This window comes from Triturus cristatus, chromosome 7 (assembly GCF_964204655.1).
Source record: "Triturus cristatus chromosome 7, aTriCri1.1, whole genome shotgun sequence".
NCBI classification, from domain to species: domain Eukaryota; kingdom Metazoa; phylum Chordata; class Amphibia; order Caudata; family Salamandridae; genus Triturus; species Triturus cristatus.
The window spans coordinates 1,558,676,446-1,558,700,922 of NC_140590.1; the positions used below are offsets into that span (position 1 = coordinate 1,558,676,446).

The following is a 24,477-nucleotide window of genomic DNA, read 5'->3' on the forward strand; positions in this document are numbered from 1 at the left end:
ACACAATATTTTGTCCATGCGATATTTTGGGCTCAATTTTTTGTTCAAACACCCATTTTTCCTTTATGTTGTGTGATGTGTTCTACCATAAATCACTTGAACATTATGAATACATAAATATATGTATGTACGTAATACTAGCCTCTTGTTTTCAGCTTGATGGTACTTTCACAACAATCTATACAAACAAATGCACAATCTAGCACGCCTGGAATGTTTATATGTTCACCTTTACCCGCCATGACTGATAAATTGTTCTGCACTTGTTTGTGGTGCTCACAGTTTTATTTCACTGGCATTTATATTTGCAATGCAATATGATAGATAAAATTCTCCGGATCCAGTCTGACGCCTGGGGGTAATTCACAAGGTAAGTTATCTATAACTAGTTGTCTCTTTCAGATAACTTTGATCAATGCATTTGTATGTACCATCCAGCAGCCTTGAGAAAGCTGTGAGCTGTCACGTGAAATAGGGTGAAACACGTGTTGGGTAAATTTCATATGGGGAGTAATTTAACGTCGTGATAAGAATTTCCCTTTGGAAATAAGAGACTAATAAATGAAGGTGCATATGGACTGCATGATTTGCCTTTCTTGGATGTAAGTAATGAGCAAAACAGAAGCTGCATATCTTAGCCAAAAGATTTGTTTTGTTTCTTGATCCACAAACATACACACTGACTATATAAACTGGTATTTAGGGAATATTCCCCACACAAGCAGGCACAACACATACTTGAGACACTCTGACACAGAGAACGCAGCAATGATTGAACGGGAGAACCTAGCTCCTTCCTGCATTATTACCAGGGCCGGCTTTAGCCATGGTGGCGCCCAGTGTGACAATCATTTTTGGTGCCCCCAAAATCCATGACCGCCCCCTCAGATTCTCTCACTACCACCGGGCAAAAGTGCCCCTCATCTCTCCAATCATAAGTTATTGCTGAACACAGTGCACCCCCCCGCCCCCACAGGTCAGCGCCCAGTGCAGTTGCACCGGTCGTACTGCCCTAAAGCTGGCCCTGATTATTACCATATTAAGGGGACAACATGGTTTCCAGAGTAAGAATTCACTCTAGTTGTAACAACAGAGATTAAAATTTCTCAAGCATTAAACTCGATATTGAGAGGAGCAGTAGCAACTCTCTGGATATCTCTAGCTGCCCAACTAAGAGCTGATCTGGAGTTTGATGTTAGGATTACAGTCAGTCAGGGTGAGAGGACATTACATACATCACCCTGATTGGACTAACGCCCGAGCCTAGTGATAACTTCTGTACCTTGATAGGACCTGCCATCCTAGAGGTTTCTGTAAATGTGCAAATTGTTTTGACGAGCCTTCACTAAGCTTGACCAAAGTTTTTGTTTTTCAAAAAGAAACTCCCAAAGTGCTATTGAGAAATAAATAACTAATGCCCATCCCCCACAGGGAGATTTTTCAGTGCATGTGAGGGTAAATATTTGTTTTTTCTGTCCCTCCCCACCTGGTTTTACCTGGCGGTGACAGACAGAAAAAAGAGAAAAGGACATCACACAGTCCAAACTAATTAGGCCCCTAACCTGTCAGGCTGTCAGAGGACGCTTTCGGTCAATGGAACAAACTGGGGCTTTATTGAGAGGGCACTCTATCAAGTTTGTGATGGAGTACCGTGTCTGCCAAACTTTGAATCTACCCCTAAGATTTTACAATGATTATGACTTGCCGCTATGAATCAATGGAATGTACTGTGTAATTACTACTCCTCTAATGGTTTATTTCACTCTTTGTTATATTGAACTCCTCTAATACCAATCACCTTGATGGTATGTTGTGGTATTACAGTGTTAAATTGTGACTTAGATGTTTTGCTTATTTTTATTTGTAAAGTTCACTAGAATCCATGTATGGTACATAAGTGCTATGGCAACTGTTAAATAAAAATAATTATAAAATAAAACATGATTATTAGAAACAGTGTGTTAAACGGTGTGAACCCCAGTGCTTGATTTGTGCCTGTGGTTTCTGGTGCTCAGCACTGCCACTTAATTGTCAGCACCGGCTCTAGTGACAGTCCACCACATGGTGGCGCCATCTTTTTAATTTTGAGAAGGACACAACAACTGTGTTTATTAAGTCAATATACATTGAAAATTAATAATACTAGCTTCTCACTCCATTATTATAGCTCTGTGTGACTTGAAATAGTCTGAATTGCCACATTTGTAGGAGTGCGATGGTTAGGTGTTATGTTGGTACTGTCATTGGCAGTGCTGGCAGGGTATGGGTGGCACAGACTGTAGTGGCCCTTACTTTTCCACAAATTAGGCACAGTTTGAGAGCTAAATGCAATAACTTGGTGTGTTGTGTTGAAGGATATGGACTTCAGATGGTGTATGCCAAATGGTGTTTTCAGGGATTAGAGTCTGCAAAACTATGTGATTAGGTGGCTGTATTGAATGGTGTGATTATCGTACGGAATCACTTTGCACAGGTGCTCACCAGCATCAGCATTTATAGTCTCTTTGGGTGCTATAGCTGCAACCATTGGGGATGCCTACTAACCTTCCCTTTTAAATTACATCCAGTGGCAGTGTGGCAAAATGTCTATTTACTTAGTAATGAAAGTGCTATTCATGAACACTTAGTGATGGAACATGTCCATCGCTAACTTTAGCTTTTCTATGCAGGATCCCTTTGTCTCCAGACGCAAGGCTTTCCAACAGAGTAGGTGCCTGGCCATTTTAACTGCATGGTGTCGCATAGGCACCATGTATCACAGTGCATTCTGGGTGGAGAGTAAATGTTTGCCCTTGCCAGAAATCCCTCAGTTGTAGAGAAATCTGTCGCAACCTGGTTGGTTGTGATTTGGAACTTGTGAGATCTACTCCAGGAAGTGACAGGCATGATCACTCCTGCAGCAGGTACCCTCTTAGTTGCATCCTGCAGTTTGTCCCTTAGAGAATAACCTTCTTGAGTTTGGGATGCTGGCAGATGACTTGGTGCATATGTCTTTGAGGTACTAATAAAATGTTGTGTGCTGATTGAAACTGGCATTTCCCATTAGCTGGGCCTTGCCTGCTTGTCTGCAGCTCCTCCCTGGAGGCATGATAGGCTTGGGAAGTGAGTATTCCATTGCTGATCAAGTCCTCAATGACCTAGTTAGTGTGGAACACCAGCAATCTAATCTTTAATATTGCTACAATGTCCCAAGGACCCCAAGGGTTGGGTAACATGCCTGGAAAATGGGGTGGTCATTAACTGGAGGCTTCAGAACAGTGTGGCCACAAGTCGGGGCGTACTGATTGAAGTGATCCGTGGTGGGTTGCATTTAATTTCTCAATAACTGGATGGGTTGTGTTTAGTAGTGTGGAGTGATTATTGGCTGCAGACTGTTGAAAGGAGTGAGCATTGGCTGGAACCAAGAGAAGAGTGTAAGTATTGTCTATGGTGGTCTCGGTTTTGCAATTGCTGTGTGGTTCAGAAATTTGGATGGGTTCTATTAAACAATGAGATTAGATGGGGTTTGCTGAATTATGTGATAGTTGGCTGTGGTGTGCTGAATAATGTGAATATTGGCTGGGCTGATAACCATAGTGCAATCAATTGGGTGAATGATAAAATCCTTTGGTATGTAATTCTCAATGGCGTGCCTAATGGGAGACCGGTTTTTGGATTAGTTGTGCTGAAAGGCGCATCTATTTTCAGTACCACATTCTATAGAAATGAAAATAATACTGAACTGGATTGTGGAAAAATGAAGCACAAGCAGAAAATCACGCTTCAAAATGAAAAGTACTGTAAAATCCGCCTGTTCTGAGCTCATGAAAAAAAGATTAATCCTAGACAATGCAAATATGCAAGATTGGAACTACAAATACAGCAGGCGGCTAATATAACAATGAAAAGTAGAGCAGAAGTTCAATTTGGCAGCTGAAAGAACACAAACATGAACATAAAAGTCCAGAGCATATAAGAGAAATTATCATTATCTGCCTTACTGCTTCTGGAACATTAATTTGACAACAATGTGAACTTCAAAGTCTTAACAAAAATTGGCAGTTCCACAATAAAATGAGAATAAAAGCAACGACTATGCAGGAAACACAATTTCCTATGCAGGCAATGACTTCACCATGGTTTCTTGCTAGCATTTTAGCACATAAATGGTACTTACTTGTCGCGGAGCACGACACCTTCGATGCAGGCACCAAAAAGGACAACAGTGGTCATATCTAGAGAGCGGTGAAGGAGAAAACCTTAGAGCAGAGAAGAGTTTCAGAGACTAAGAAGACAAAGAAAAAAATCTTAGGGCCTGATTTAGATCTCGGTGGACGAGTTACTCCATCACAGCGGTGACGGATATCTTGTCTGCCGCAATATAAATCCAAACAGGATATAATGGGATTTATATTTCGGTGGAAGTGATATCTATCACTGTTGTGACGGAGTAACCGTCGGCCAAGATCTTAATCAGGGCCTTAATCTTTAAAAAAATACTCAAAAGAGGATGATTCAATGTCTCCAAAGTTGAGAATACAGAAGAATTCACCAGACAAATCATAAAATTGACATGAGAAGGAAAAAACAACTGGTGCAAAGCAGACTCCTACCCCTTCTTCTTTCTAATCCTTGGGTAAAGCCATAGCTGCCAGTTCTGCTGATGCTACATGTGCATCTGTGTCAAATATCCCTTATATATTCCAGACTTTATATTGTATATGAGTAGGAGGGTGGTAGAGCCCCATTAGGCAATCTGGGAATAGTTCATTTTGCCTCAGTTCTCTGGCAGAAGAGCCATGAAATTAATGTGGTCGATGACCTGGATTGGCAGAGTCGCAAGGCTGCCCCTGGGCGAAGGCTGGACTCTACGGTTTACAATAAAACACCGCTGAGACATAGGTCTCCAAAAGGATACAGACAAAAGATGTTGTAGCGATGGCCATTATGGTCCCTGTTGGGATGGACCGCTGAGCATCTCTCAGATCGCCAGACCTGTTCGACCCAGCCATGATTCCTGTGTGAGAAAGAACACAAGAGTGTTATTAAGATTTGAACCAAGAGGCTCATGGGATGGGTGTGTATGCCAACAGGATATTCACAACACTCCACCACAACTTCTTCACCCAAGCACAGTGATAAAACCGTGCAAGACTGTATGGCAAATATCTCTCATACACTCTATGAAATGATAACTAAAACAATCAAGTTTGTAACAACCTAAATAAAAGAAGAAAAATGACACTCATATTATAGAGCAGGGCCTTCACAAACAGAGAAAACAAGGACAGCTTTGACTACCCTTGCACCCAAATATACACATAATACTTTGGAATAGAAGACAATCTTATTTTAAAGCAACACCAAAGGACATGGCACTCTGAAAACACCGTCCAACATGTCACTATATAAACATTAACCGACATGGCCCTCCTCAAACACCCAGGGACATGACACTCTACAATCTATGCACATGGCGCTCCAAAAATATCAACAGACATGTCAATCCACAAATGCACATGGACATGGCACTTCTCAAACCCCAGGGATATGGCATCCCTCAAAAACCCCGGACATGGCACTACACAAACACCTGCAGAAACAGCACTCCTCAAGCACCCACAGACATGGCACTCCTCGAACACCCACTGTACATGGCATTCCAATTACACCAACAGACAAGGCATGCCTCAAACACCCACCGACATGGTACTCCTCAAGCAATCACAGATATGGCACTTTACAAACACACACAGCTATGACATGCCTCAAACACCCATGGATATGGCATGCCTCAAACACTAACCGACATAGCACTCTACAAACACCCCCGGTCATGGCTCTTCTCAAACAAACACGGACTTGGCATGCCTCAAACACCCACTGACATAGCACTCTACAAATACCCCCATCACAGCTGTCCTCATATACCCTCAGACATGGCACTCCGCAAAAAAACACAGACACGGCACTCTACAAGCAAAAAGGACATGCCTCAATTACCCAGGGAGATAGCAGCCCGCAAGCACCCACGGACATTGCACTATATAAACAACTACGGACATGGCACTCCTCAAACCCCAGGGACATGGCACTCCTCAAGCACTCGGGCATGGCACTATACAAACATCGACAGACAGAGTACTCCTGAAACACCCACTGACCTGGCACTCCACAAACATCGACAAACGTGGCACCTCACAAACACCCAAAGACATGGCACTCTTCAACCACCCATGAGCATGGCCCTCCATAAAGACCCAGGGACATGGTACTCCACAAAGGGCATGGCACTCCTCAAACACCAACAGACATGGCACTCCACAAACACCAATGAATATGACTTTCTACTACCATGGACATGGCACTCCTCAAACACCAACAGGCATGGCACTCCGCAAACACCTAGGGATATGGGACTCCTCAAACACACAGCCCGCAAGCACCCATGGACATTGCACTATATAAACAACCACATACATGGTACTCTTCAAACCCCAGGGACAAGGCACTCCTCAAGCACCCGGACATGGCACTATATAAACACTGACAGACACAGCACTCCTCAAACACCCACAGGCCTGGCACTCCTCAAACACCGATGAATAGGACTTTCTACAAACATCCATAGACATGGCACTCCTCAAACACCAACAGGCATGGCACTCCGCAAACACCTAGGGATATGGCACTCCTCAAACACACAACCCGCAAGCACCGGCGGACATTGTACTTTATAAACAGCCACGGACGTGGCACTCCTCAAACCCCAGGGACATGGCACTCCTCAAGCATACAGACCAGGTACTATATAAACACCGGTATAATAATGGGGTTGATAATTCCACATTAATCTCAAATTGTCAAGCACGTTTAGCACGCTCAATTAAACGCAAGAATATTCCTCATATTATTTGACATCTGTCCTAGGACTGATCCCTGACGAAGGGTATTTGAGAAACCCGAAATGCATTGGATGAAAAAATAGTCCATACACTATGAGTTACTGAACGGTCGTTGCTTCAAACTGTCTCCCTCCCAAGGTTTGAAGCAATGACCGTTCATTTATAAAAGAATAACGGACATGTTGATACATCCGGTAGAAGGTTGAGTTTATAGAATGTACTATACTTAGAGCCTCCTGACCGATCTTATTGATCCACACATGGACATGATGGTCAAGAGTTAGAGGCCTAAGTATCACAGTTTTTTAAATTTTTATTTTACACCTGATATTGCAGAGTGACTGGTGCTTGATCCTGACGAATGCCTTGAACATTGAGTCACACTGGCAGAAACATGTTGATCATAGAAGAGGGTATCGTGGAGAAGTGTAGCTCACTGGTTAGAGGAGGCATACCCTGAAGCAGAGGTCAGACCCGGGACCAGGGTTCGATTCCCGACGCGGCAGAGTCTGGAGCCCAATTGTCCACGGACCTGATAATTCTCGCTTCGGTGCCTACTCTAAGCACGAGTTCACACTATGCAGCTCTGGGCAACAAGCTTGCTTAATCTCCACAATGGCCCCCCGCGGCGGGATGCCTGGCTTTCACCTTGGGGATGCCCAGTACGGGTTATCTCACAGGGAAAAACCAGGACGGGTTCCCAATGCAAGCGCCGAGATGCCCAAGGGTAATTTGAGCGCTATACAAGACCGCACATACATACATATCTATAACCCTACACTCACCTGTATTTTAACTACTACCACCTAGGAAGGAGGAATAAAGTTGTTGCCCCTAAGTAGGTAGTTTTTAATACACCTTACACTTATTTTGTAGCACTCTGCCCCTCCTCACCATATTGAGCTGGTAGAACTAACACGTGCTTTATACTCCTGCTCCTTCCCTTTCGGGATAAGTTGTAGCCCACACGAGGTACCTTGCGGTCCTTGTGTGTTTGGAGAAACCCAATGATGAAGCATGTCACCCTCAGGTGAGTGAGGGTTTTCGTCCACAATTATGTTGTGCTAATTCACTTTCATTACTTTCCCCTCCCTTTAGTCTTTCTTTCAATTGCTACCCTATATTCTGTGTGAGTTCAAACTCCACAAACACTGACAGACATGGTACTCCTCAAACCCCTGAGACATGGCACTTCCCAAAGACACATGTGAGACAGATAACCCTGAACTGTTGGGCGCTCACTTTGCCTGGATTATTGTATTTATTCCTAGCCTGATGCACATAGTTTATTAATGTTTTCATGCATACCTTGATCCCTAGAGACCAGACATGATAACAATTCTGGGTGTGTGACACAGAAACACTTACCAATTGCTATCTAGAGCTATTATTCGTACCCTATGCCAAGAGAGTAACTGTCAATGAACTGACTGAGGTGCCCACATGGTTGGTGACATAAATATAATCCGCTTTTGATACAAGAGTCGAAAGTACCCCAAGGTGATGCCTATAGCATGGACTGTTCCACAACAAAGGATGTATGGGGAATGGAACTGGGTAAACGGGAATCCATTCATAGGTGCATGTTTGTAAAACTGACTTCTTGCCTGATGACAGAGTGATATTTTTACCCATCAGGGTATTTTTGCTACATTAGTGATGTGCCGGATACGCCACAGAGACTACCTACGATTCCAAGGGACGTGTGATGTCTAGTCAAGAAGTGGTTATCACCTCGCCATTACCACTTGCCTCGAGTCACAAATCTGGGAAACCGGTCGTCCCACAAAGATGTCTGTGTGTCCCCTGTCCCTTGACGACTTCTTCCTCACAAAGAAGACAACTGGGTACCATTCCACCTGCATAAAGTGACTTAGAACCCTACAGTAATTTTCTAGTTGTTAGGGGAATACACAAAACCTCCCAGCAAGGATGTGTGTCCCTTCTGTCACTATTAGATTTGAATATGAGGTGCTCTTGATTATGAGAGGGCACTGATTTTAATGAGAAGAATGAAGGTCAGGGGTTGAGGTTTTGTAGGATCACAGTGTATCATGGAGTCGAAAAGCCACTCCTGGGAGCCACATATGGAAGCCAAAAATATCACTGTGGACACTTCAGAGTGGGAACAAGTTGTTCTTCCTTCTCCCTTGCCAGCCAAACCAGCTGTCACCCATGCCCTCGTCACTGCTAGAGTCTGACTGTGCGTGCTTGACTGACCAAATGGAGCTTGTGCCACCACAGATCCCAGAAGTCCATCAGTCGGAGCTCAAGTGGAACGACTGTACTCTTGAACATCGAGTACAAGCATATTGTGCCATGTAAATATTGTGGACATAATATCAAGGGACAACATATTGAAAGGTAAGAGCACAGAGGGAAGTATAGATTTACTGTTCCCTACTCCACATCTACGTACCTTGAATACATATATCTTCAAGGTACATATATGTGGAGTTAGGTATAGAAAATCTCTCATACTTACCTTCCGATATTTTGGGTCTTACTTACAACAAAGTGACTCAGCATGGTGCCGCAAGCAATTTTGCTGAGCCACTTACAGAGCAGAGGGATGCGTCATATCTACAACGATATGATGGATCCCTGTGCTTCCCCCTGCGCTGGCGGACAACTGGCTGCCATGTGCTGACGCAGGCACCCTTCCACCATGCTGCAAGGGTGCCTGCGTTGCGGGGAGATTGTTTTTGTGGAGGAAGGGACACCTCCTGCACAAAAACAATTGTGAGAAGTATTTTTCTCTTTCTATGCATGCTGCAGATAGAAAGAGGACAAAACAAGGAGAAATGAAAACATTTCTCCTTGTTGTGCCTCCCTAAGCCTTCCCTGGGGAGGCGTAGCATTCTGACGCATTCCCAGGTTTATGATTTCTCGTAAATCTGGGAATGTGTCAGGTTCCAAGGGTACTGCCTGGGAACACCCACAGCAACACCTCTTTCACGCAAAGTGCTGCGTGTGAAGGGACCGTATTTACAAGTAAACGAAAAGCCATGCAGGGTGGCTTTTCGTGTCCTCGTAAATATGGGGCAGCAAAATGTGCTGCCGGTGCATCACAAAAAGTGTGGTACCGGCTGCGCACGGCATTTGTTAATAAGCCTTATAGTCCCTCTGTATTCAGCCATGATATTAGTGCCCCCCAATAGCCTGGTTTCGAAATTCCGGAGCCACACAAAGTGGAAGGCATCCTTGGCTGCCTGGTTTCGAAATTCCGGAGCCACACAAAGGGGAAGGCATCCTTGGCTCCTCAAAGCACCTTCCTCCAGTGTGTGAGTACGGGCCCATCAAACGTTTGGCACCTGCACCCCGCCTTTTGGTGCTGCTGCACAGGGTCGGATTGGTAACGCGGGCTCTTGGGCAATGCCCGAGGGGCCAATGTCCAGTTCCAGCTGTGGGCTGCTTTTTTTTAGCAGTCTGGTGGGCCGATGTGGGTGGTTTCTGCATTGTTCAGATACCGCCAGCGGCCCAGTGGGTGCCTGAGGGGCCTTTCTGGAGGCAGATGGGCGTCCATTACCTCCCTTTAATCAACGGGCAGAGGTGTCACTCCCTTTCTCTCTCTCTGGGCCGGTCAATTAAAAGTGGCCTCACTTGTTTTCAGGTGTGTTTCACCAGTGTAAACTAATCCGTGCATTTTTTACCCCCCCCCCCCTTTTTTTTTTTAAATAAAATTTCGCCGAAACAGTGTTTTGCGGAAAGACAATATGCAGATGTGGGCCGCTTTTTTTTCGCGTGCCCGGACCAATTTTTAATCCCAATCCAACCCAGGCCGCCGCTGCATCCTCCTATTTGCCACAGCCCTGTGCCTGCAAAGAGTCAATAGGGCCCCAGTATGCAGGATACATCCGAGCACGGGGAGGGGTATTCATTCTTCAAGACCCCACGGTGCCCTTCTGCCTCAGTATTCTGTCTGGCCGGATATTACTGACTGGGACGTACACATTGTGAGGCAAAAAATGGCGCCCACGGTGACATTCTGTGAGAAAGAGTTGCGGCCTCCAGAATCCCAAATGCAGTCGCTCATGCAATGGCAGTAACAGACGTCCCTCCATTGTTTGCCTGTAATTTCGAACCATTAAAAGCTCTCTTCCGTGTCCCATCGCCTTCCTCGTTCTCTCGGCTCACTCCACGTTTCTCTTCTGCTTTCCATGTGTGACCTTGTCCTATCCCCTCCCCACGGCCCCTTCACTTCTCCATTCCACCTGCCAATCTCCTCCTCCCTTGTGCTCTCGCCCCTTCCCCTGCCCCCTCCCCCCCATCTCTCCCTGGTGGTTTCACAGTCTCTCCTAATATTGCGGCAAAGCAGATCATTATGCTCGGGAAGTGTGAATGTGGGAGCTCTCATCACCTCCTAATTGCCTCAAACAGTGTAAAGTAATTAAAAAATAATTACAGAGAGGTGTTATGATAACACGGGAGAATTACAAATGCACTGGCGGTGCGAAGGTTCGGAGGCAGTGATGCGGCGGCGCTTTAGCGCAAGGTGTCGACTTGCATTTCCAGGTGTACGTAGCTCTTGCGTGGAGTCTACGTCGCCAAGTTGTCGCCTTGACGTGCCCCCCCCCTTTTTTTTTTTAAATAAAATTTCGCCGAAACAGTGTTTTGCGGAAAGACAATATGCAGATGTGGGCCGCTTTTTTTTCGCGTGCCCGGACCAATTTTTAATCCCAATCCAACCCAGGCCGCCGCTGCATCCTCCTATTTGCCACAGCCCTGTGCCTGCAAAGAGTCAATAGGGCCCCAGTATGCAGGATACATCCGAGCACGGGGAGGGGTATTCATTCTTCAAGACCCCACGGTGCCCTTCTGCCTCAGTATTCTGTCTGGCCGGATATTACTGACTGGGACGTACACATTGTGAGGCAAAAAATGGCGCCCACGGTGACATTCTGTGAGAAAGAGTTGCGGCCTCCAGAATCCCAAATGCAGTCGCTCATGCAATGGCAGTAACAGACGTCCCTCCATTGTTTGCCTGTAATTTCGAACCATTAAAAGCTCTCTTCCGTGTCCCATCGCCTTCCTCGTTCTCTCGGCTCACTCCACGTTTCTCTTCTGCTTTCCATGTGTGACCTTGTCCTATCCCCTCCCCACGGCCCCTTCACTTCTCCATTCCACCTGCCAATCTCCTCCTCCCTTGTGCTCTCGCCCCTTCCCCTGCCCCCTCCCCCCCATCTCTCCCTGGTGGTTTCACAGTCTCTCCTAATATTGCGGCAAAGCAGATCATTATGCTCGGGAAGTGTGAATGTGGGAGCTCTCATCACCTCCTAATTGCCTCAAACAGTGTAAAGTAATTAAAAAATAATTACAGAGAGGTGTTATGATAACACGGGAGAATTACAAATGCACTGGCGGTGCGAAGGTTCGGAGGCAGTGATGCGGCGGCGCTTTAGCGCAAGGTGTCGACTTGCATTTCCAGGTGTACGTAGCTCTTGCGTGGAGTCTACGTCGCCAAGTTGTCGCCTTGACGTGCTTCTCCTGGGTTCGCCTGCCAGTCAGTTTCGCACCGACAGACATTCCCCGAGGTGCGCATGCCAAGTTTCTCATGAGGTACAGAGAGCACCTGTCCGTTCCGTCATCCACCGGCACTAAGGTCTGTCTCTACGGTGGAAGCACTTTCAGTGACAGCATTTTTTATTGGGAGGATGGGTCTGGTAGAACAGAAAGGGTTGGGCCTATGGGATTGGATGAGACGGGAAGTACTGGGATACCGAAGGAAGTGACGTCACGGGGTCGTGGTGCATAAAGTTAGGTACCAATGAGGCCACTGAACGGAAAGAATTGATGTATATTTATGATATGTATGGTAGTGGTCATAAAAGTTACACCCAAGGGGGTTATTGTACAGAAATGACTGATGTATGGGTGGAGGGGGTACGGCAAAGTGAGGTGTTAGAGAGGTTACTGATCTGAAAGGAGTGATATATTATGGGTGATGGTAGAGAAGTTTAGGCATAATGGGGGTTATCATGTAGAAATGATCTATACATTTGGTGGTGGTACACCAATGTTACATGTTAAGGGGATATTATGCAAGATGGAATGATATATAGAGATGGTGGCACAGAAGGTTAGGTGTAAAGGAGGTCTGTATAGAAGGAAGTGGTAATTAGGATAAGATGACAGCTGCCATGAAAATTGTCTGATAGAATAAAATAATGTCTGCATGGATCAACTAGATCCTAACGAAGACTTAAGTGATGAGTATAATGGAGACGGGAAGAGACAGCCAAAGGGAAGACAGAAAGTCAGCAGGACGCCCGCTCCAGCACCTAGATTAATACCTGCCTCTTGCCTCCAGACCACTGAAAAATGGATGACGCAATGTGTCCATCTTCAGCCATGAATATGAGCCATTAAGCCATCATGTGAATCCGTACATAGGCCTTCAAGTACACAGGTAATCGGATGACCACGTGGAGGCCTTCAAGAACATAGGTAATTGGGTGACTGAGGTCTGGAGTTACCAACAAAACCCTCTTCCTCATCACCACCCTCAGGCTTCCCACATCGGGACTGAACATCGCCACGGTGAGACATAGGCCTCACCCCAAACTTTAACGCATCCCTATCACACTGGCCAGTCATGAACAAGCAATCCCACAATACCAATACATTCATCTTCATGGCCTGCGTTGGATCCCTTAAACCTCCCTAATCTGGACTCACAGCAGTGTTTTAAAAGCAGTCATAAGAGTTGTTATTAAAATTGCTAGCACTTACTGTGAGAAAGCTATACCGCATTCCAACACTTACTACTCTTGAAAAGACATTGCTGCTTCAAGGCGATGACTGACCAATGAAGGACACATAAGTGTCATGCCACTCCACACACATTCCAACTCTCCCATCAAGGCACGCCTGAGTCGCGCAAGACTCGATGGCCCATCTGGCCAATAGCCCCTCTAATCAGACTTGCAGAACAGGGTGTATGGACATTAAGTGAGAGGAGGTTGAACAGTCAATTGACTCTGAGAGCACATAATGGAGGCTATGCCTAAATTACAATTCATTATGCGAGAGGAGTTCACTGTAACCAGAGGCAAAGGATTCTGAGAGGGGAAGGAGATGGTAACAAAAGTCGTCATCTTCCGCTAGTGCAGAGAGCATAGTCCTCGCTCCATGCCATCCATTCTGCAAAATAATGCTTGGACCGTGAAAGGAAAAGAAATGTGTGTGGGAAGCTGTTGCTGGTGCATATGTACACCTAGAAGAATAAGCGGCACATTTCTAGATTCACTGAATGTTGACTCAATCCTGTTCAATTTACAAGGACGAGTCTTTACCGCATGAACCGACAGATCGGCTTACCATGCGTGAAAAAGAAATTTATGATTCAACCAGAATTTATTGCTATGCCAGCGTGTATGTGGTCTGAATCTTAAGCTCTTCTCCATGTCGCTGGGCCTATCAGATTATTGCTGAAGGAGGAGAGGGTAGTTGTGGGGGAACCTGACCGGCATTGTTGTCCTAATGTAGGTGCAGTTTATGGCTAATCTGCATTCTGATGTCCTGAAATCCATGTCAAAGGGTTGTCGCGTCTGTCGCAGCTCGATACCAAGTCTGTTTAAAAGACTCAAAGGCGGATCCAGCAAGCAAGGACCACCTGCTCAAAGTGCTCTTCCTGGATTCTAAATGTTTATTGTCCAACTGGGTACAGTACTTCAAAAGGCAGCAAAAGAGTGCATGCGTCACCTTCCTTTCCCTCATCCTTCGGGGATCCAACTTCAGCCAAGAGGGTTCTGACACAGAAAGCCTGGTCACTTTCTCAGACGTATTCCGCTCACAGATGGTCAGGAAATATCCAGTTTTCAAAGGCCAGAATGAGGTTAATGGCGACTCTGGACAAGTGCAAAATACATTTTTCTACAAGTGGCCCAGTTACATCAAACATTTTTGCAAGCTCCACCAGTTGAAGACTGTTCTTATATGGGCCTCGCAAATGGTTTAACCAAGTTATGCTAGGTAGGGACCATGCAGATTTCTACAAACTAAGAAGACTCTTTCCATCCACTCACTACCAGCTGTCCAAAATGGCTGATCTTTTGCAAAAACGTATTTACCCCATTCAGATGAGTCCGTTTGTTGCCTCTATCAGCACAGGAGTTTCCATCGCACACATGTCTAGCCCTTAAACGACTTGGGATTTCCGCTCAGTGCTGGATCACAATATCCTCCATCATTGTTCGTGGTACTGTTTCTTTTTATGGAGATGTAGCCAGATGTGCGGTCTAGGTGGCATACGCATGCACATTCCTTTCTACCACCAATCTCAATGATGCTAACTTGTCACCCCCTTCAAAGACTTGTCTGCTTTGACGAGGGAAATATCCACTCAGCACCCTGAGTGTTTGGCAGAGAGTTTATCACCATCTCCACATGGACAGGGGGTGCTGTATTCTCCATAAGTGCCAGATTCATACATTTTGAGCCACTAAAGAAGATCAAAGCTTGGTGCACATAAACATTATCACTGACCCTTGAAGTAGCACAGAGGGTTACATAACTAAGTGGATCTCTATGGATTACGGATGCTCTAGACCAGCTGACATGCCACTGGGTCCTTGTCTTGAACTGAGAAGGCCTGGTACTGCCAGGGCAGAGTTTATAGCTGTGGTTTCAATCCGGTGTAATCTCATAGAACAGTTCAGAATCAGCCCATTCACGAGTGTGTGCCCAAGGACAACACACTATGGATCCCTAGGCAGAATGGAATCTAGACTTGGTCATATGCTTGATCACTCTGATCCGGCATCAAATCGTTTTCTCTGCTCTGCCTCGGCCACGATCATTTGCTGCCCCAGGCATTAATGATGGCGATGGCCCTCTGTCCCTCGAGGCATCTGTGGTTGCAGATATTGACAGTGTGGATCGCTGGGTTGCCGGCACGGAGCCCTTAATAACGCAGTGGTAGTTGAGTAGAATAACCAACACTTCACAACAGTAGAGCTCATAATGCCTCCCAGTGAGGTTTTACACAGTATTATAGGTCCACACTACAATTCAGAGGCCACCCTGTTGGAATCATATATATACCTCTATTCCTCCTTTTCAATTAGACTTACTGGAGATTGTTTTGAAGAAAGAGTGAGTTACCACGGTCACTCCCTTTGCCTCTATCTAAACAGACTGATGCAGTCGGATGCTCCTTTTTTTGTCATCTACTTTCAGAGTCCCTCACCCATTCAGTCCATGCTTAAGGACCTTCCTGGCCCTGACAGGAAAAGCTCTTAGTAACAGTGGCCCATTGTAATGACGTTGTCTGTGTGATGCGAAATCATTCTTATGATATTTCTGCAGCCACACCCTGTGCATGTGTAAGTATATGTGTGATATTCCAGGAGATAAACGGACTGAAACTGCCTGTGTAGTCTGCAGCCCATCTTGGCCATCCAGTGTGGCGCATGCTCAGACTTCCTCCCCTCCGGCGACTGGCCTGACTCATAAACTAGACAGGCTGAGCTACAAGCACTAGAATTAGGGCGGCTGGGGGTTACTGCAGCAACCCAAAAAACATACCCATGATGAAGTTCAGAAGGTGACTGAGCAATAAAGATTTCTTTATATTTAGTTTTTATCTTGACACATTTGCTTTATGTTCAAAGACTGAGGCCAAATGTCAGGCTATGACTTTTGACAAATTGCTACTTATTCTTTTAACATGGAGATTGGTGTTTACTTTTCTTTCTCTGACTGCAAAGTTAGAGCATTTTGTAAGTGAACTATTTGACAATCTTGCTCAGGTACAGGAAGAGTGAAAGGGAAGGCTGTAGGATAGCAGTGTTTTTTCTAACAACAATATGTAAATACCTGTAAATGAACTGTACAAATATTTCAAGATATATGAGCAGTTACGAAAGCACAAATGAAACACATTTTCTGTAATTCTGAAGTGTGATAGAAACAAAGATTTTAATAGGATCAAAACAAATCAAAACACTTTACCTGGTGATGTGCAAATGAGATGCAAATGATAAATAATTGCTGAAAACAGATTTTCACACATTATCATTTGCGAAGTTTAGTTTTATCAGTAAAACGACATAATAGTGCTAATTTTATGGCCATTTTAATCGATAATGTGCTGCTTGTAAATGACAATGAGCTACCACACCATACTTTAGTAATGGTTTTTCGACGCTATGCTCCAAAATGCATCAGAAGCTTGGAATAAGAAAAGCGCTAAAAGAACATGGAGGGATGGAAGCACTCGAGGATCGTGGAGATTGAAGCGACACAAAGCAGGAACCCAGTGCAAGTTGGTCACTGTTCTGGCTTGGACAGACAGAATCACTGCAGGAATCTGCAAGGATGAAGGTGTTGCAGCAACCTTTAGGGAGGGAAGTGCTGCAGGATCTTAGTGAGAGAAGCAGGGCAGGAGCCTGGTGAAATGTAAGAACTGCAGGAACCAGGTGAGATGACCCTAGTGGGAGGAAAGCTTCACAAGAACCTGGTGAGAGAAGCACTGCAGAACACTGATAAGAGGGAAGAATGATAGGATCCGGACGAGAGGGAAGTTCAGCAGGAGCTCGATGAGAGGGAAAGGCCTCCAGGAATTTATTGAGAGAGAAGCACAGCAGGGACTGAGTGAGAGAAGCTCGACCGGACCCTGGTCTCAGAAGCTCTATAGGACCCTGGTGGGTGAATATTCACAGGAGCCTGAAAGCCCTGGCAGGAGGAAAGCTCTGTAGGAACCTGACGTGAGGAAAGTGCTGCAGCAGCATGGCCAAAGAAGTACTTTAGGAACCTGACAAAAGAGAAGCGCTGCAAGAGCCTGGTGAGAAAAGCTCTTACAGGACCCTCATGAGTGAAGCACTACAGAACCCTGGTGAATGAAGCACTAGAAGACCCTGGTGAGTGAAGCTCTACAGGACGCTGGTGTCAGAAGCTCTATAGGACCCTGGTGGGTGAAGCTCTATACAACGCTGGTGACAGAAGCACTATAGGAGCCTGGTGAGTGAAGCTCTATAGGACCCTGGTGGGTGAAGCTCTATAGGACGCTGGTGACAGAAGCTCTATAGGAGCCTGGTGAGTGAAGCTCTATAGGAGCCTGGTGAGTGAAGCTCTATAGGACCCTGGTTGGTGAAGCTCTATAGGACGCTGGTGACAGAAACTCTATAGGAGCCTGATGAGTGAAGCTCTATAGAAGCCTGGTGAGTGAATCTCTATAGGACCCTGGTGGGTGAAGCTATTCAGGACGCTGGTGACATAAGCTCTACAGGACCCTGGTGTCAGAAGCTCTATAGGACTCTGGTCAGTTAAGCTCTACAGGAGCCTGAGGGCCCTGGCAGGAGGAAAGTTCTGTAGAAACCTGATGTGAGGCAAGTGCTGCAGCAGCATGACCAAAGAAGCACTTTAGGAACCTGACGAAAGAGCTGAAAGAGCCTGGTGAGAAAAGCTCTTACAGGACCCAAGTGGGTGAAGTTCTACAGGACCTTGGTGAGTGAAGCACTACAGAACCCTTGTGAGTGAAGCACTATAGGACCATATTGAGTGAATCACTAAAAAACCCTGGTGAGTGAATCACTATAGGACACTGATTGGTGAAGCTCTACAGGACCTTATTGGGTGAAGCTCTACAGGACCTGGGAGGGTGAAGTTCTACAGGACCCTGGCGAGTGAAGCACTACAGAACCCTGGTAAGTGAAGCACTACATAACTGTGGTGAGTAAAGCACTACAAAACCCTGGTAGGTGGAGCTCTACAGGACCCTGGTGGGTGGAGCTTTACAGGACCTTAATGGGTGAAGCTCTACAGTACCCTAGGTCAAGCTCTACAGAACCCTGGTGGGTGAAGTTCTACAGGACCTGGTGAGTGAAGCACCACCAAAACCTGGTGAGTGAAGCTCTACAGGACCCTGGTGGGTGGAGCTTTACAGGACCTCAGTGGGTGAAGATCTACAGGACTCTAGTAGGTTAAGCTCTACAGAACCCTGGTAGGTGAAGCTGAAAAGGACCCTGGTGAGTGAAGCACTACAGGTCCCTGGTGAGTGAAGCACTACAGAACTCTGGTGGGTGAAGCTCTACAGGTACCTAGTGGGTGAAGCTCTACAGGACCCTGGTAGACCTGATGCAGGTAATTGAACTGAATAAGTTTGAATATTGAGTTACTGGACTTTAGCTTGATATATGCCTTACTCACTACCCATTGTTTATCTGATATTCCCAAATGCATACATTTACCCTAAACATCTTTGCAGGAGCATAACAATTGTGATACCAGAACATTAAATAATAATGTACCAGCCTTACACTTACTGCCAGTTGTCAGCAGGCACTGTTATATTTCCCACTGTTAGACCTGGCACCATTGGCGCGGGTCTCCCTTCCATTTTTTTGCTGCTGCCTCATATGTTTTTGCTGGTTTTAGATGCTTTGGGCTCTGTGCCAGTGCTAAACAGTGCCACAGTGCAAGTGCTCCCTATTGTAAATTGATGTATGGATTGGTGACTCCATGATTGGCTTATTTGGTTTACTTGTCAGACCCTAGTACAGTGCACTGCGTGTGCCCAGGGCTTGTAAATCAAATGCTGCTGGTGGGCTTGCAGCACTGGTTGCGCCACCCACCAAAGCAGCCAATAAAGTGTGTCTCAGGCCTGCCATTGCAGAGCCTATGTGCAGTCTGGTATTGCGATGTTGACTGGCCAAGTGCACCCACTTGTGCAACCACTTGCCAGTCTCTAAACCTTCCCTTCTCTTCATATCAGACACCCCTAAGGTAGGCCCAAGGGCAGGGTACATTGTAAGTATAAGGTAGGACATGCCCTGATGTGTGTGGCATGTCCTAATAGTCAATTACAGCCATTTTAGTTTTTCACTATTGCAAGGCTACCTGTTCCCCATATGCCAGAATGGGAAGTTTGATTATAACACCTTATAATCCTAACTGACCCAGGGAACTAGGTAGAAATTCGAGTTTAGTATGCTTGAACTCAGAATGATAAAATACATCTTTAAGTGAAGTTGGTTTTAACATTCTGTGTTTGAAAATACCACTTTTAGAAAGTAGGTATTTTCTTGCCTAACTATCCAAGCCTGCCTCTGCTAGGTTGTGTATTCGATATCTGGGGTCTGAGTGACAGGGGCTGGGGGATTCCAGGAGACAGGGTGAGTCAGCACAGGGCTGAATAGAGATATCTGCATGTAGAGTGGTGGGAGGAGTTGCACCTGGGACCTGAATAGGGCTGTGCCTGCCTTCCACAATGCTGGCTCCTCCTACTGTGGTACGTCTGATGTCCCTGGCCCACACTGTCAAAGGAAAGGAGGAGTCTTGTCAACAAAGTGCTCCAGGACTGACCAGAACTGGTTTGGACTAGGCAAAGACCTCTCTGCGTTCAAACAATAAAGAAAATATGAGTATAAATACTGGGGCCCAGACCCCAAGACTATCCCTATGCTGTGTGCTGTTTGAGGATTGGCCTGCAATGGTTACCTGATTGCCAAAGAAAGGAGAAAAGACTTTGTGCTTCTTTCATCAACTTGTAAGAAGATCTCCAAGGGCTTGAACTAGAGTTTGCCTCCTGCCTGAAATCTCAGGGATACAAGACTTCACCAACCAGCTCCCCTGAGTTCTCTTGCTGGGAATCTGAAGTGCCTGCTGTTGAGCTGGGCCTTCTGAGAGACTGCGTGTCGCTGGGAGCTGGAAGTGCGACTCAAGACAAAGAAGCGTGGCGCCGCCACAGCAGTTGTTGTCGCATAGCTGAGGAAGTGTACCGCCGCTGCCGCTGTCGCCATCGCATCGCTGAAGCGCCTCGCATCACCGGAGAAGAGTGTCGTCGTCGCAGCAGACGCCGTCGCATCACCGGAGAAGCATGTCGCTGCCGCAGAGGCTGTCATCGCATCGCTGAGGAAGCATCCCGCCGCTGCCGCCATCGCATCGCCAAAGCGCCCCGCATCACTGAAGAAGAGTGTCGCCATCGCAGCAGACGCTGTCGCATCACCAGAGAAGCGTGTCGCAGGGCCTGTCGCGGCTCAAGAAGATTCCCCGAGTCGCCGCACGGCCGTCGGGCGTGCACGCATCACCCCTTCATTGTCGCAACATCAAGAAGGCACCATTTTTGTTCATAGCACCAGGTCGTCATCACATCGCATCGCCACAGAAGCGCAGTAAGAAACCGACGCATCACCTCCCCACGCAGTGAAGAACCGACGCATCACCTCCTCTCCGGTAAGGAACCGACACATCACCGTCCCCTACGCAGCAGTAGGGAACCAACGCATCACCTCCCCTGAAGCAAGGAACTGACGCATCACCGTTCTTCCGTGTAAGGAACCGACGCATCACCTTCCCTGCAACCCTTTTGTTTGTATAGCGTTACGCATCCAAAGGTACATTGAACGTAAAGTGTCGCATTTACCATCTAAAGAGAACTAAGTTATTTCTGCCATTCTAAAGTACAGTATTGTGGATTTTTGTTGTTTGTGGTCCTGTGTTAAGCCTATATAAAGATACTTATTTTTTTTAATACAACCTGTGTGGTGTTCATCTGTAGTGTTGTCACTGTATTACTGTATGTGTTCACAAATGCTTTACACACTGCCTCTGAAATAAGCCTGTCTGCTCGTGCCAAGCTACCAAGGGGGTGAGCGGTGTTATTTTAGGAGTGTACCCCCTTACCCTGACTAGACGCAAGGGCCCCTTTTTGGTCAAAGGTACCTACCTCTGCCAACTAGAGACCCCCAAATCTAACATTGGTGGTCAGCGGTGGGATTCTGGACTTGCATTTGTGACTCATATACAGTGATTGGTGGACACTACTAGTGAGTGCAGACCAAACGCGATCATATACATTTTGGTAGATTTTTTCTCCTGGGATTTCCTATTTTTGCCCAGAACTGCCAAATTAAATCACCATGAGTAAAGCAGCATCCCTCACATCTGTGGATTATGATTTTGAAGAGGAGAAACTAGAAAGCTACAATGTGAAACAGCTAAAGCACTTCTGAAGGAGATTTAAAGTTGCTATGACCGGTCTCTCCAAGAAGGATGAGTTCCAAAAGGCGCTGAAGGCCTAGGTGGAAGCCAGGAGCACCCCCGAGCATGTGGAGGGGGCTGAAGATGCAGTTGAGCAGCTGGAAGGACCATTGGGTCCAGGGGGAAGGAGAGCACCTTCCCCGACAGGTAGCAGTGTTTCTGCTAAGGGCCTGTCCCCAGAGGAGCTGGAGAACAGGGAGAAGAGTAGGATGCATGAGATGGAGCTGACCAAGCTCAAGTTGAATGGGCAGTTAGAGAATATGAAATTGGCCCTAGAGGAAAATAGGATGCAAATGGAGCATGAGAGAAGTTTGAGGGAGTTGGAGTTGAAAGCGAGGAGTTTAGAGATTACTCCCTCTGGTGGCAGCACACCGTTCATGCCTGTAGAAGCAAGAGTGTATTTCCCTAAGGATGTGGTGAAAGAGTTTTATAAAAATGCTAATATTGGGCAACGGTTCAAGGCTTATGAGGTAGCCATGTCCTCCCACCAGGTCCCTGAGAAGGATTGGGGAGCGCGGTTGTGGGGGCGGTTTCTTAGTGAGGGGCGGGATACCTTGTTGGACTTGCCCTCTGAAGTCCACAATTCTTATAGCCACATGAAAGATGCATTGATGTCCAGGTATGGGTTGACCCCTGAACTGTATAGGCAGAGGTTCAGGAGTTTCAAAAAGTTATAGGGCAGTACCTGGGTAGAATATGTCACATTTTGTTCTGCAGAGCATTGGATGGTTGGGTGAAGGGTAGCAAAGTGAATGATTTTGAGGCACTCTGTGATTTAATTGCATGGGAGCACTTGTCAAGTAATTGTTTTCCAGAGCTATGCCAGCACCTGATTGATAGTAGGCTGACTAACCCTAGGAAGCTTGCTGAGGAGGTGGACCGCTGGGTGAGCACCCGGGTCCACAAGGGTCACGTGGGAGACTCCGCCAAGGGTGGGCAGGGTCCCCAGCAGAAGAGGGGGGGAACAAGTGTAAACAGAGGGAGTTCCAGAAAGGGCCCCAAAGTAATTCCCAAGGGAACCGAGGGAAAAGTTCACAGCCTCCCCCTGAAAAGAAGCAAGGGGCCCGACAGGTAAACCTGTTCAAAGAGGGCCCCTGACCTGTTTTAAGTGTGGCATAATGGGGCACGGTTCATGAGGTCCTACATGTCCCCAGTTTGGCAAGACAGCACCCACTGGTGCAGCGCCCTGGCAGTTGGCTAGTGTAACCCTGGGGAAGGAGATGGATGCCCCAGGTGGGTGGGGTCACACAGAGATGTCCTTAGTCTCTTTAGGAGACTGTGAGGTGGTCCCCAGGACCCAGCTACCTGATAACACTAAGAAATATAGGCAGTGAGTGACCATCAATGGCCAAAGGGTGGAGACTCTGAGAGACACCAGAGCCAGTGTGACAGCTGTCAGTTGCCGGCTGGTGTCTGAGGAGCAGGTTGTACCCAATGCATTTTACCCAGTTGTTGCCGCTGACAAAACAGAGAGCCACTGCAAGGTAGCTCAGGTCCCCTTTCAGTGTGGGGGGGGTCTCAGGGACTCTTCAAGTAGCTGTGAGGCCAGCCATGCCTGTTGATTGTCTGTTGGGTAATGATTTGGAGAGCTCCCCTTGAGCTAAGGTGGAGCGAAGTGCTCATTTGGAGATGTTGGGTCTGCCTGAGTGGGCATGTGTGACCACTCGGTCTATGGCAGCCAGTCAGGGTGTTCAAGAGAACCTGGAGCCTGAAAGAGTGGCCCAGGTAACTGCCATGAAGAGAAAAGGCCGGGGGCACGGGAAACCCGCCCCCACAGTTCCCACGGTCCAGGAGGAGACCCTGAGGGGGATGCCCTGGAACCTACAGGGGAACAGATAGCTAAACTGGGGAACCTGCCTGAGCTGACCCATTGGCAGCAGGAAGGAGGACCCTCCAGGGAAGAGTTCTGTGGGGAGCAGAACAAGCGCCCTTCTCTTCTGGGTTTGCGGCAACAGGCGACAAACCAGGCAGCAGGTGATCAGTCCGGGTCACATTGGATCTACTGGGAGAATGGTCTCCTGTATAGTGAGCCTAAGGTTGCTGAGCCTGGGTCAGCCTATCAGCTGGTGGTACCCCAGCGCTTCAGAGCCTTCCTACTGGGGCTGGCCCATGATGTGCCGTTAGCAGGATATTTGGGGCAGGACAAGACCTTTGAAAGGCTTGTCACCCACTTTTATTGGCCCTAAATGCGCAAGAGTTCAGATACTCATTGCAGGACCTGTCAGACTTGCCAGGCAAGAGGAAAGAGTGGGAGGAAGCAAAAGGCTCCTCTCCAGCCATTGCCTGTGGTCAGCAAACCCTTTGAACCGGCGGGTATTGACATTGTGGGGAAAGTGGACCCCAAGACAGCCATGGGCAACAGGTTCAGCCTGGTCTTGGTGGACCATGCCACCCGGTACCTGGAAGCCATCCCTCTCAGGACAGTGACGGCCCCCATGGTGAGACATGCACAGATGGGGATTTTCTCCCGTTTGGGGTTCCCCAGAGAGGTGATGTCTGACCGAGGTACAAACTTCATTTCCAAGTATGTGAAGTCCCTATGGCAAGATTGCGATGTAACGTACAAGTTCACCACTCCTTACAACCGCCACGGTAATGGGCTGGTTGAAAG

General features: G+C 46.9%; 1 protein-coding gene across 3 annotated transcripts in view; it reads right to left on the minus strand.

Annotated features, from left to right (window-relative positions):
* SLC12A5 (solute carrier family 12 member 5) overlaps nucleotides 1-24,477 on the minus strand; it is a 1,098,594-nt gene that overhangs the window by 190,434 nt on the left and 883,683 nt on the right. For all 3 annotated transcript variants that reach the window (XM_085619360.1, XM_085619359.1, XM_085619361.1), the window contains exons 10-11: nucleotides 4,898-4,996; nucleotides 4,157-4,214 (exon numbers count right to left, since the gene is read on the minus strand). In XM_085619360.1, the coding sequence (XP_085475486.1) occupies nucleotides 4,157-4,214; nucleotides 4,898-4,996 (157 nt within the window). The remainder of the gene's footprint in view (nucleotides 1-4,156; nucleotides 4,215-4,897; nucleotides 4,997-24,477) is intronic.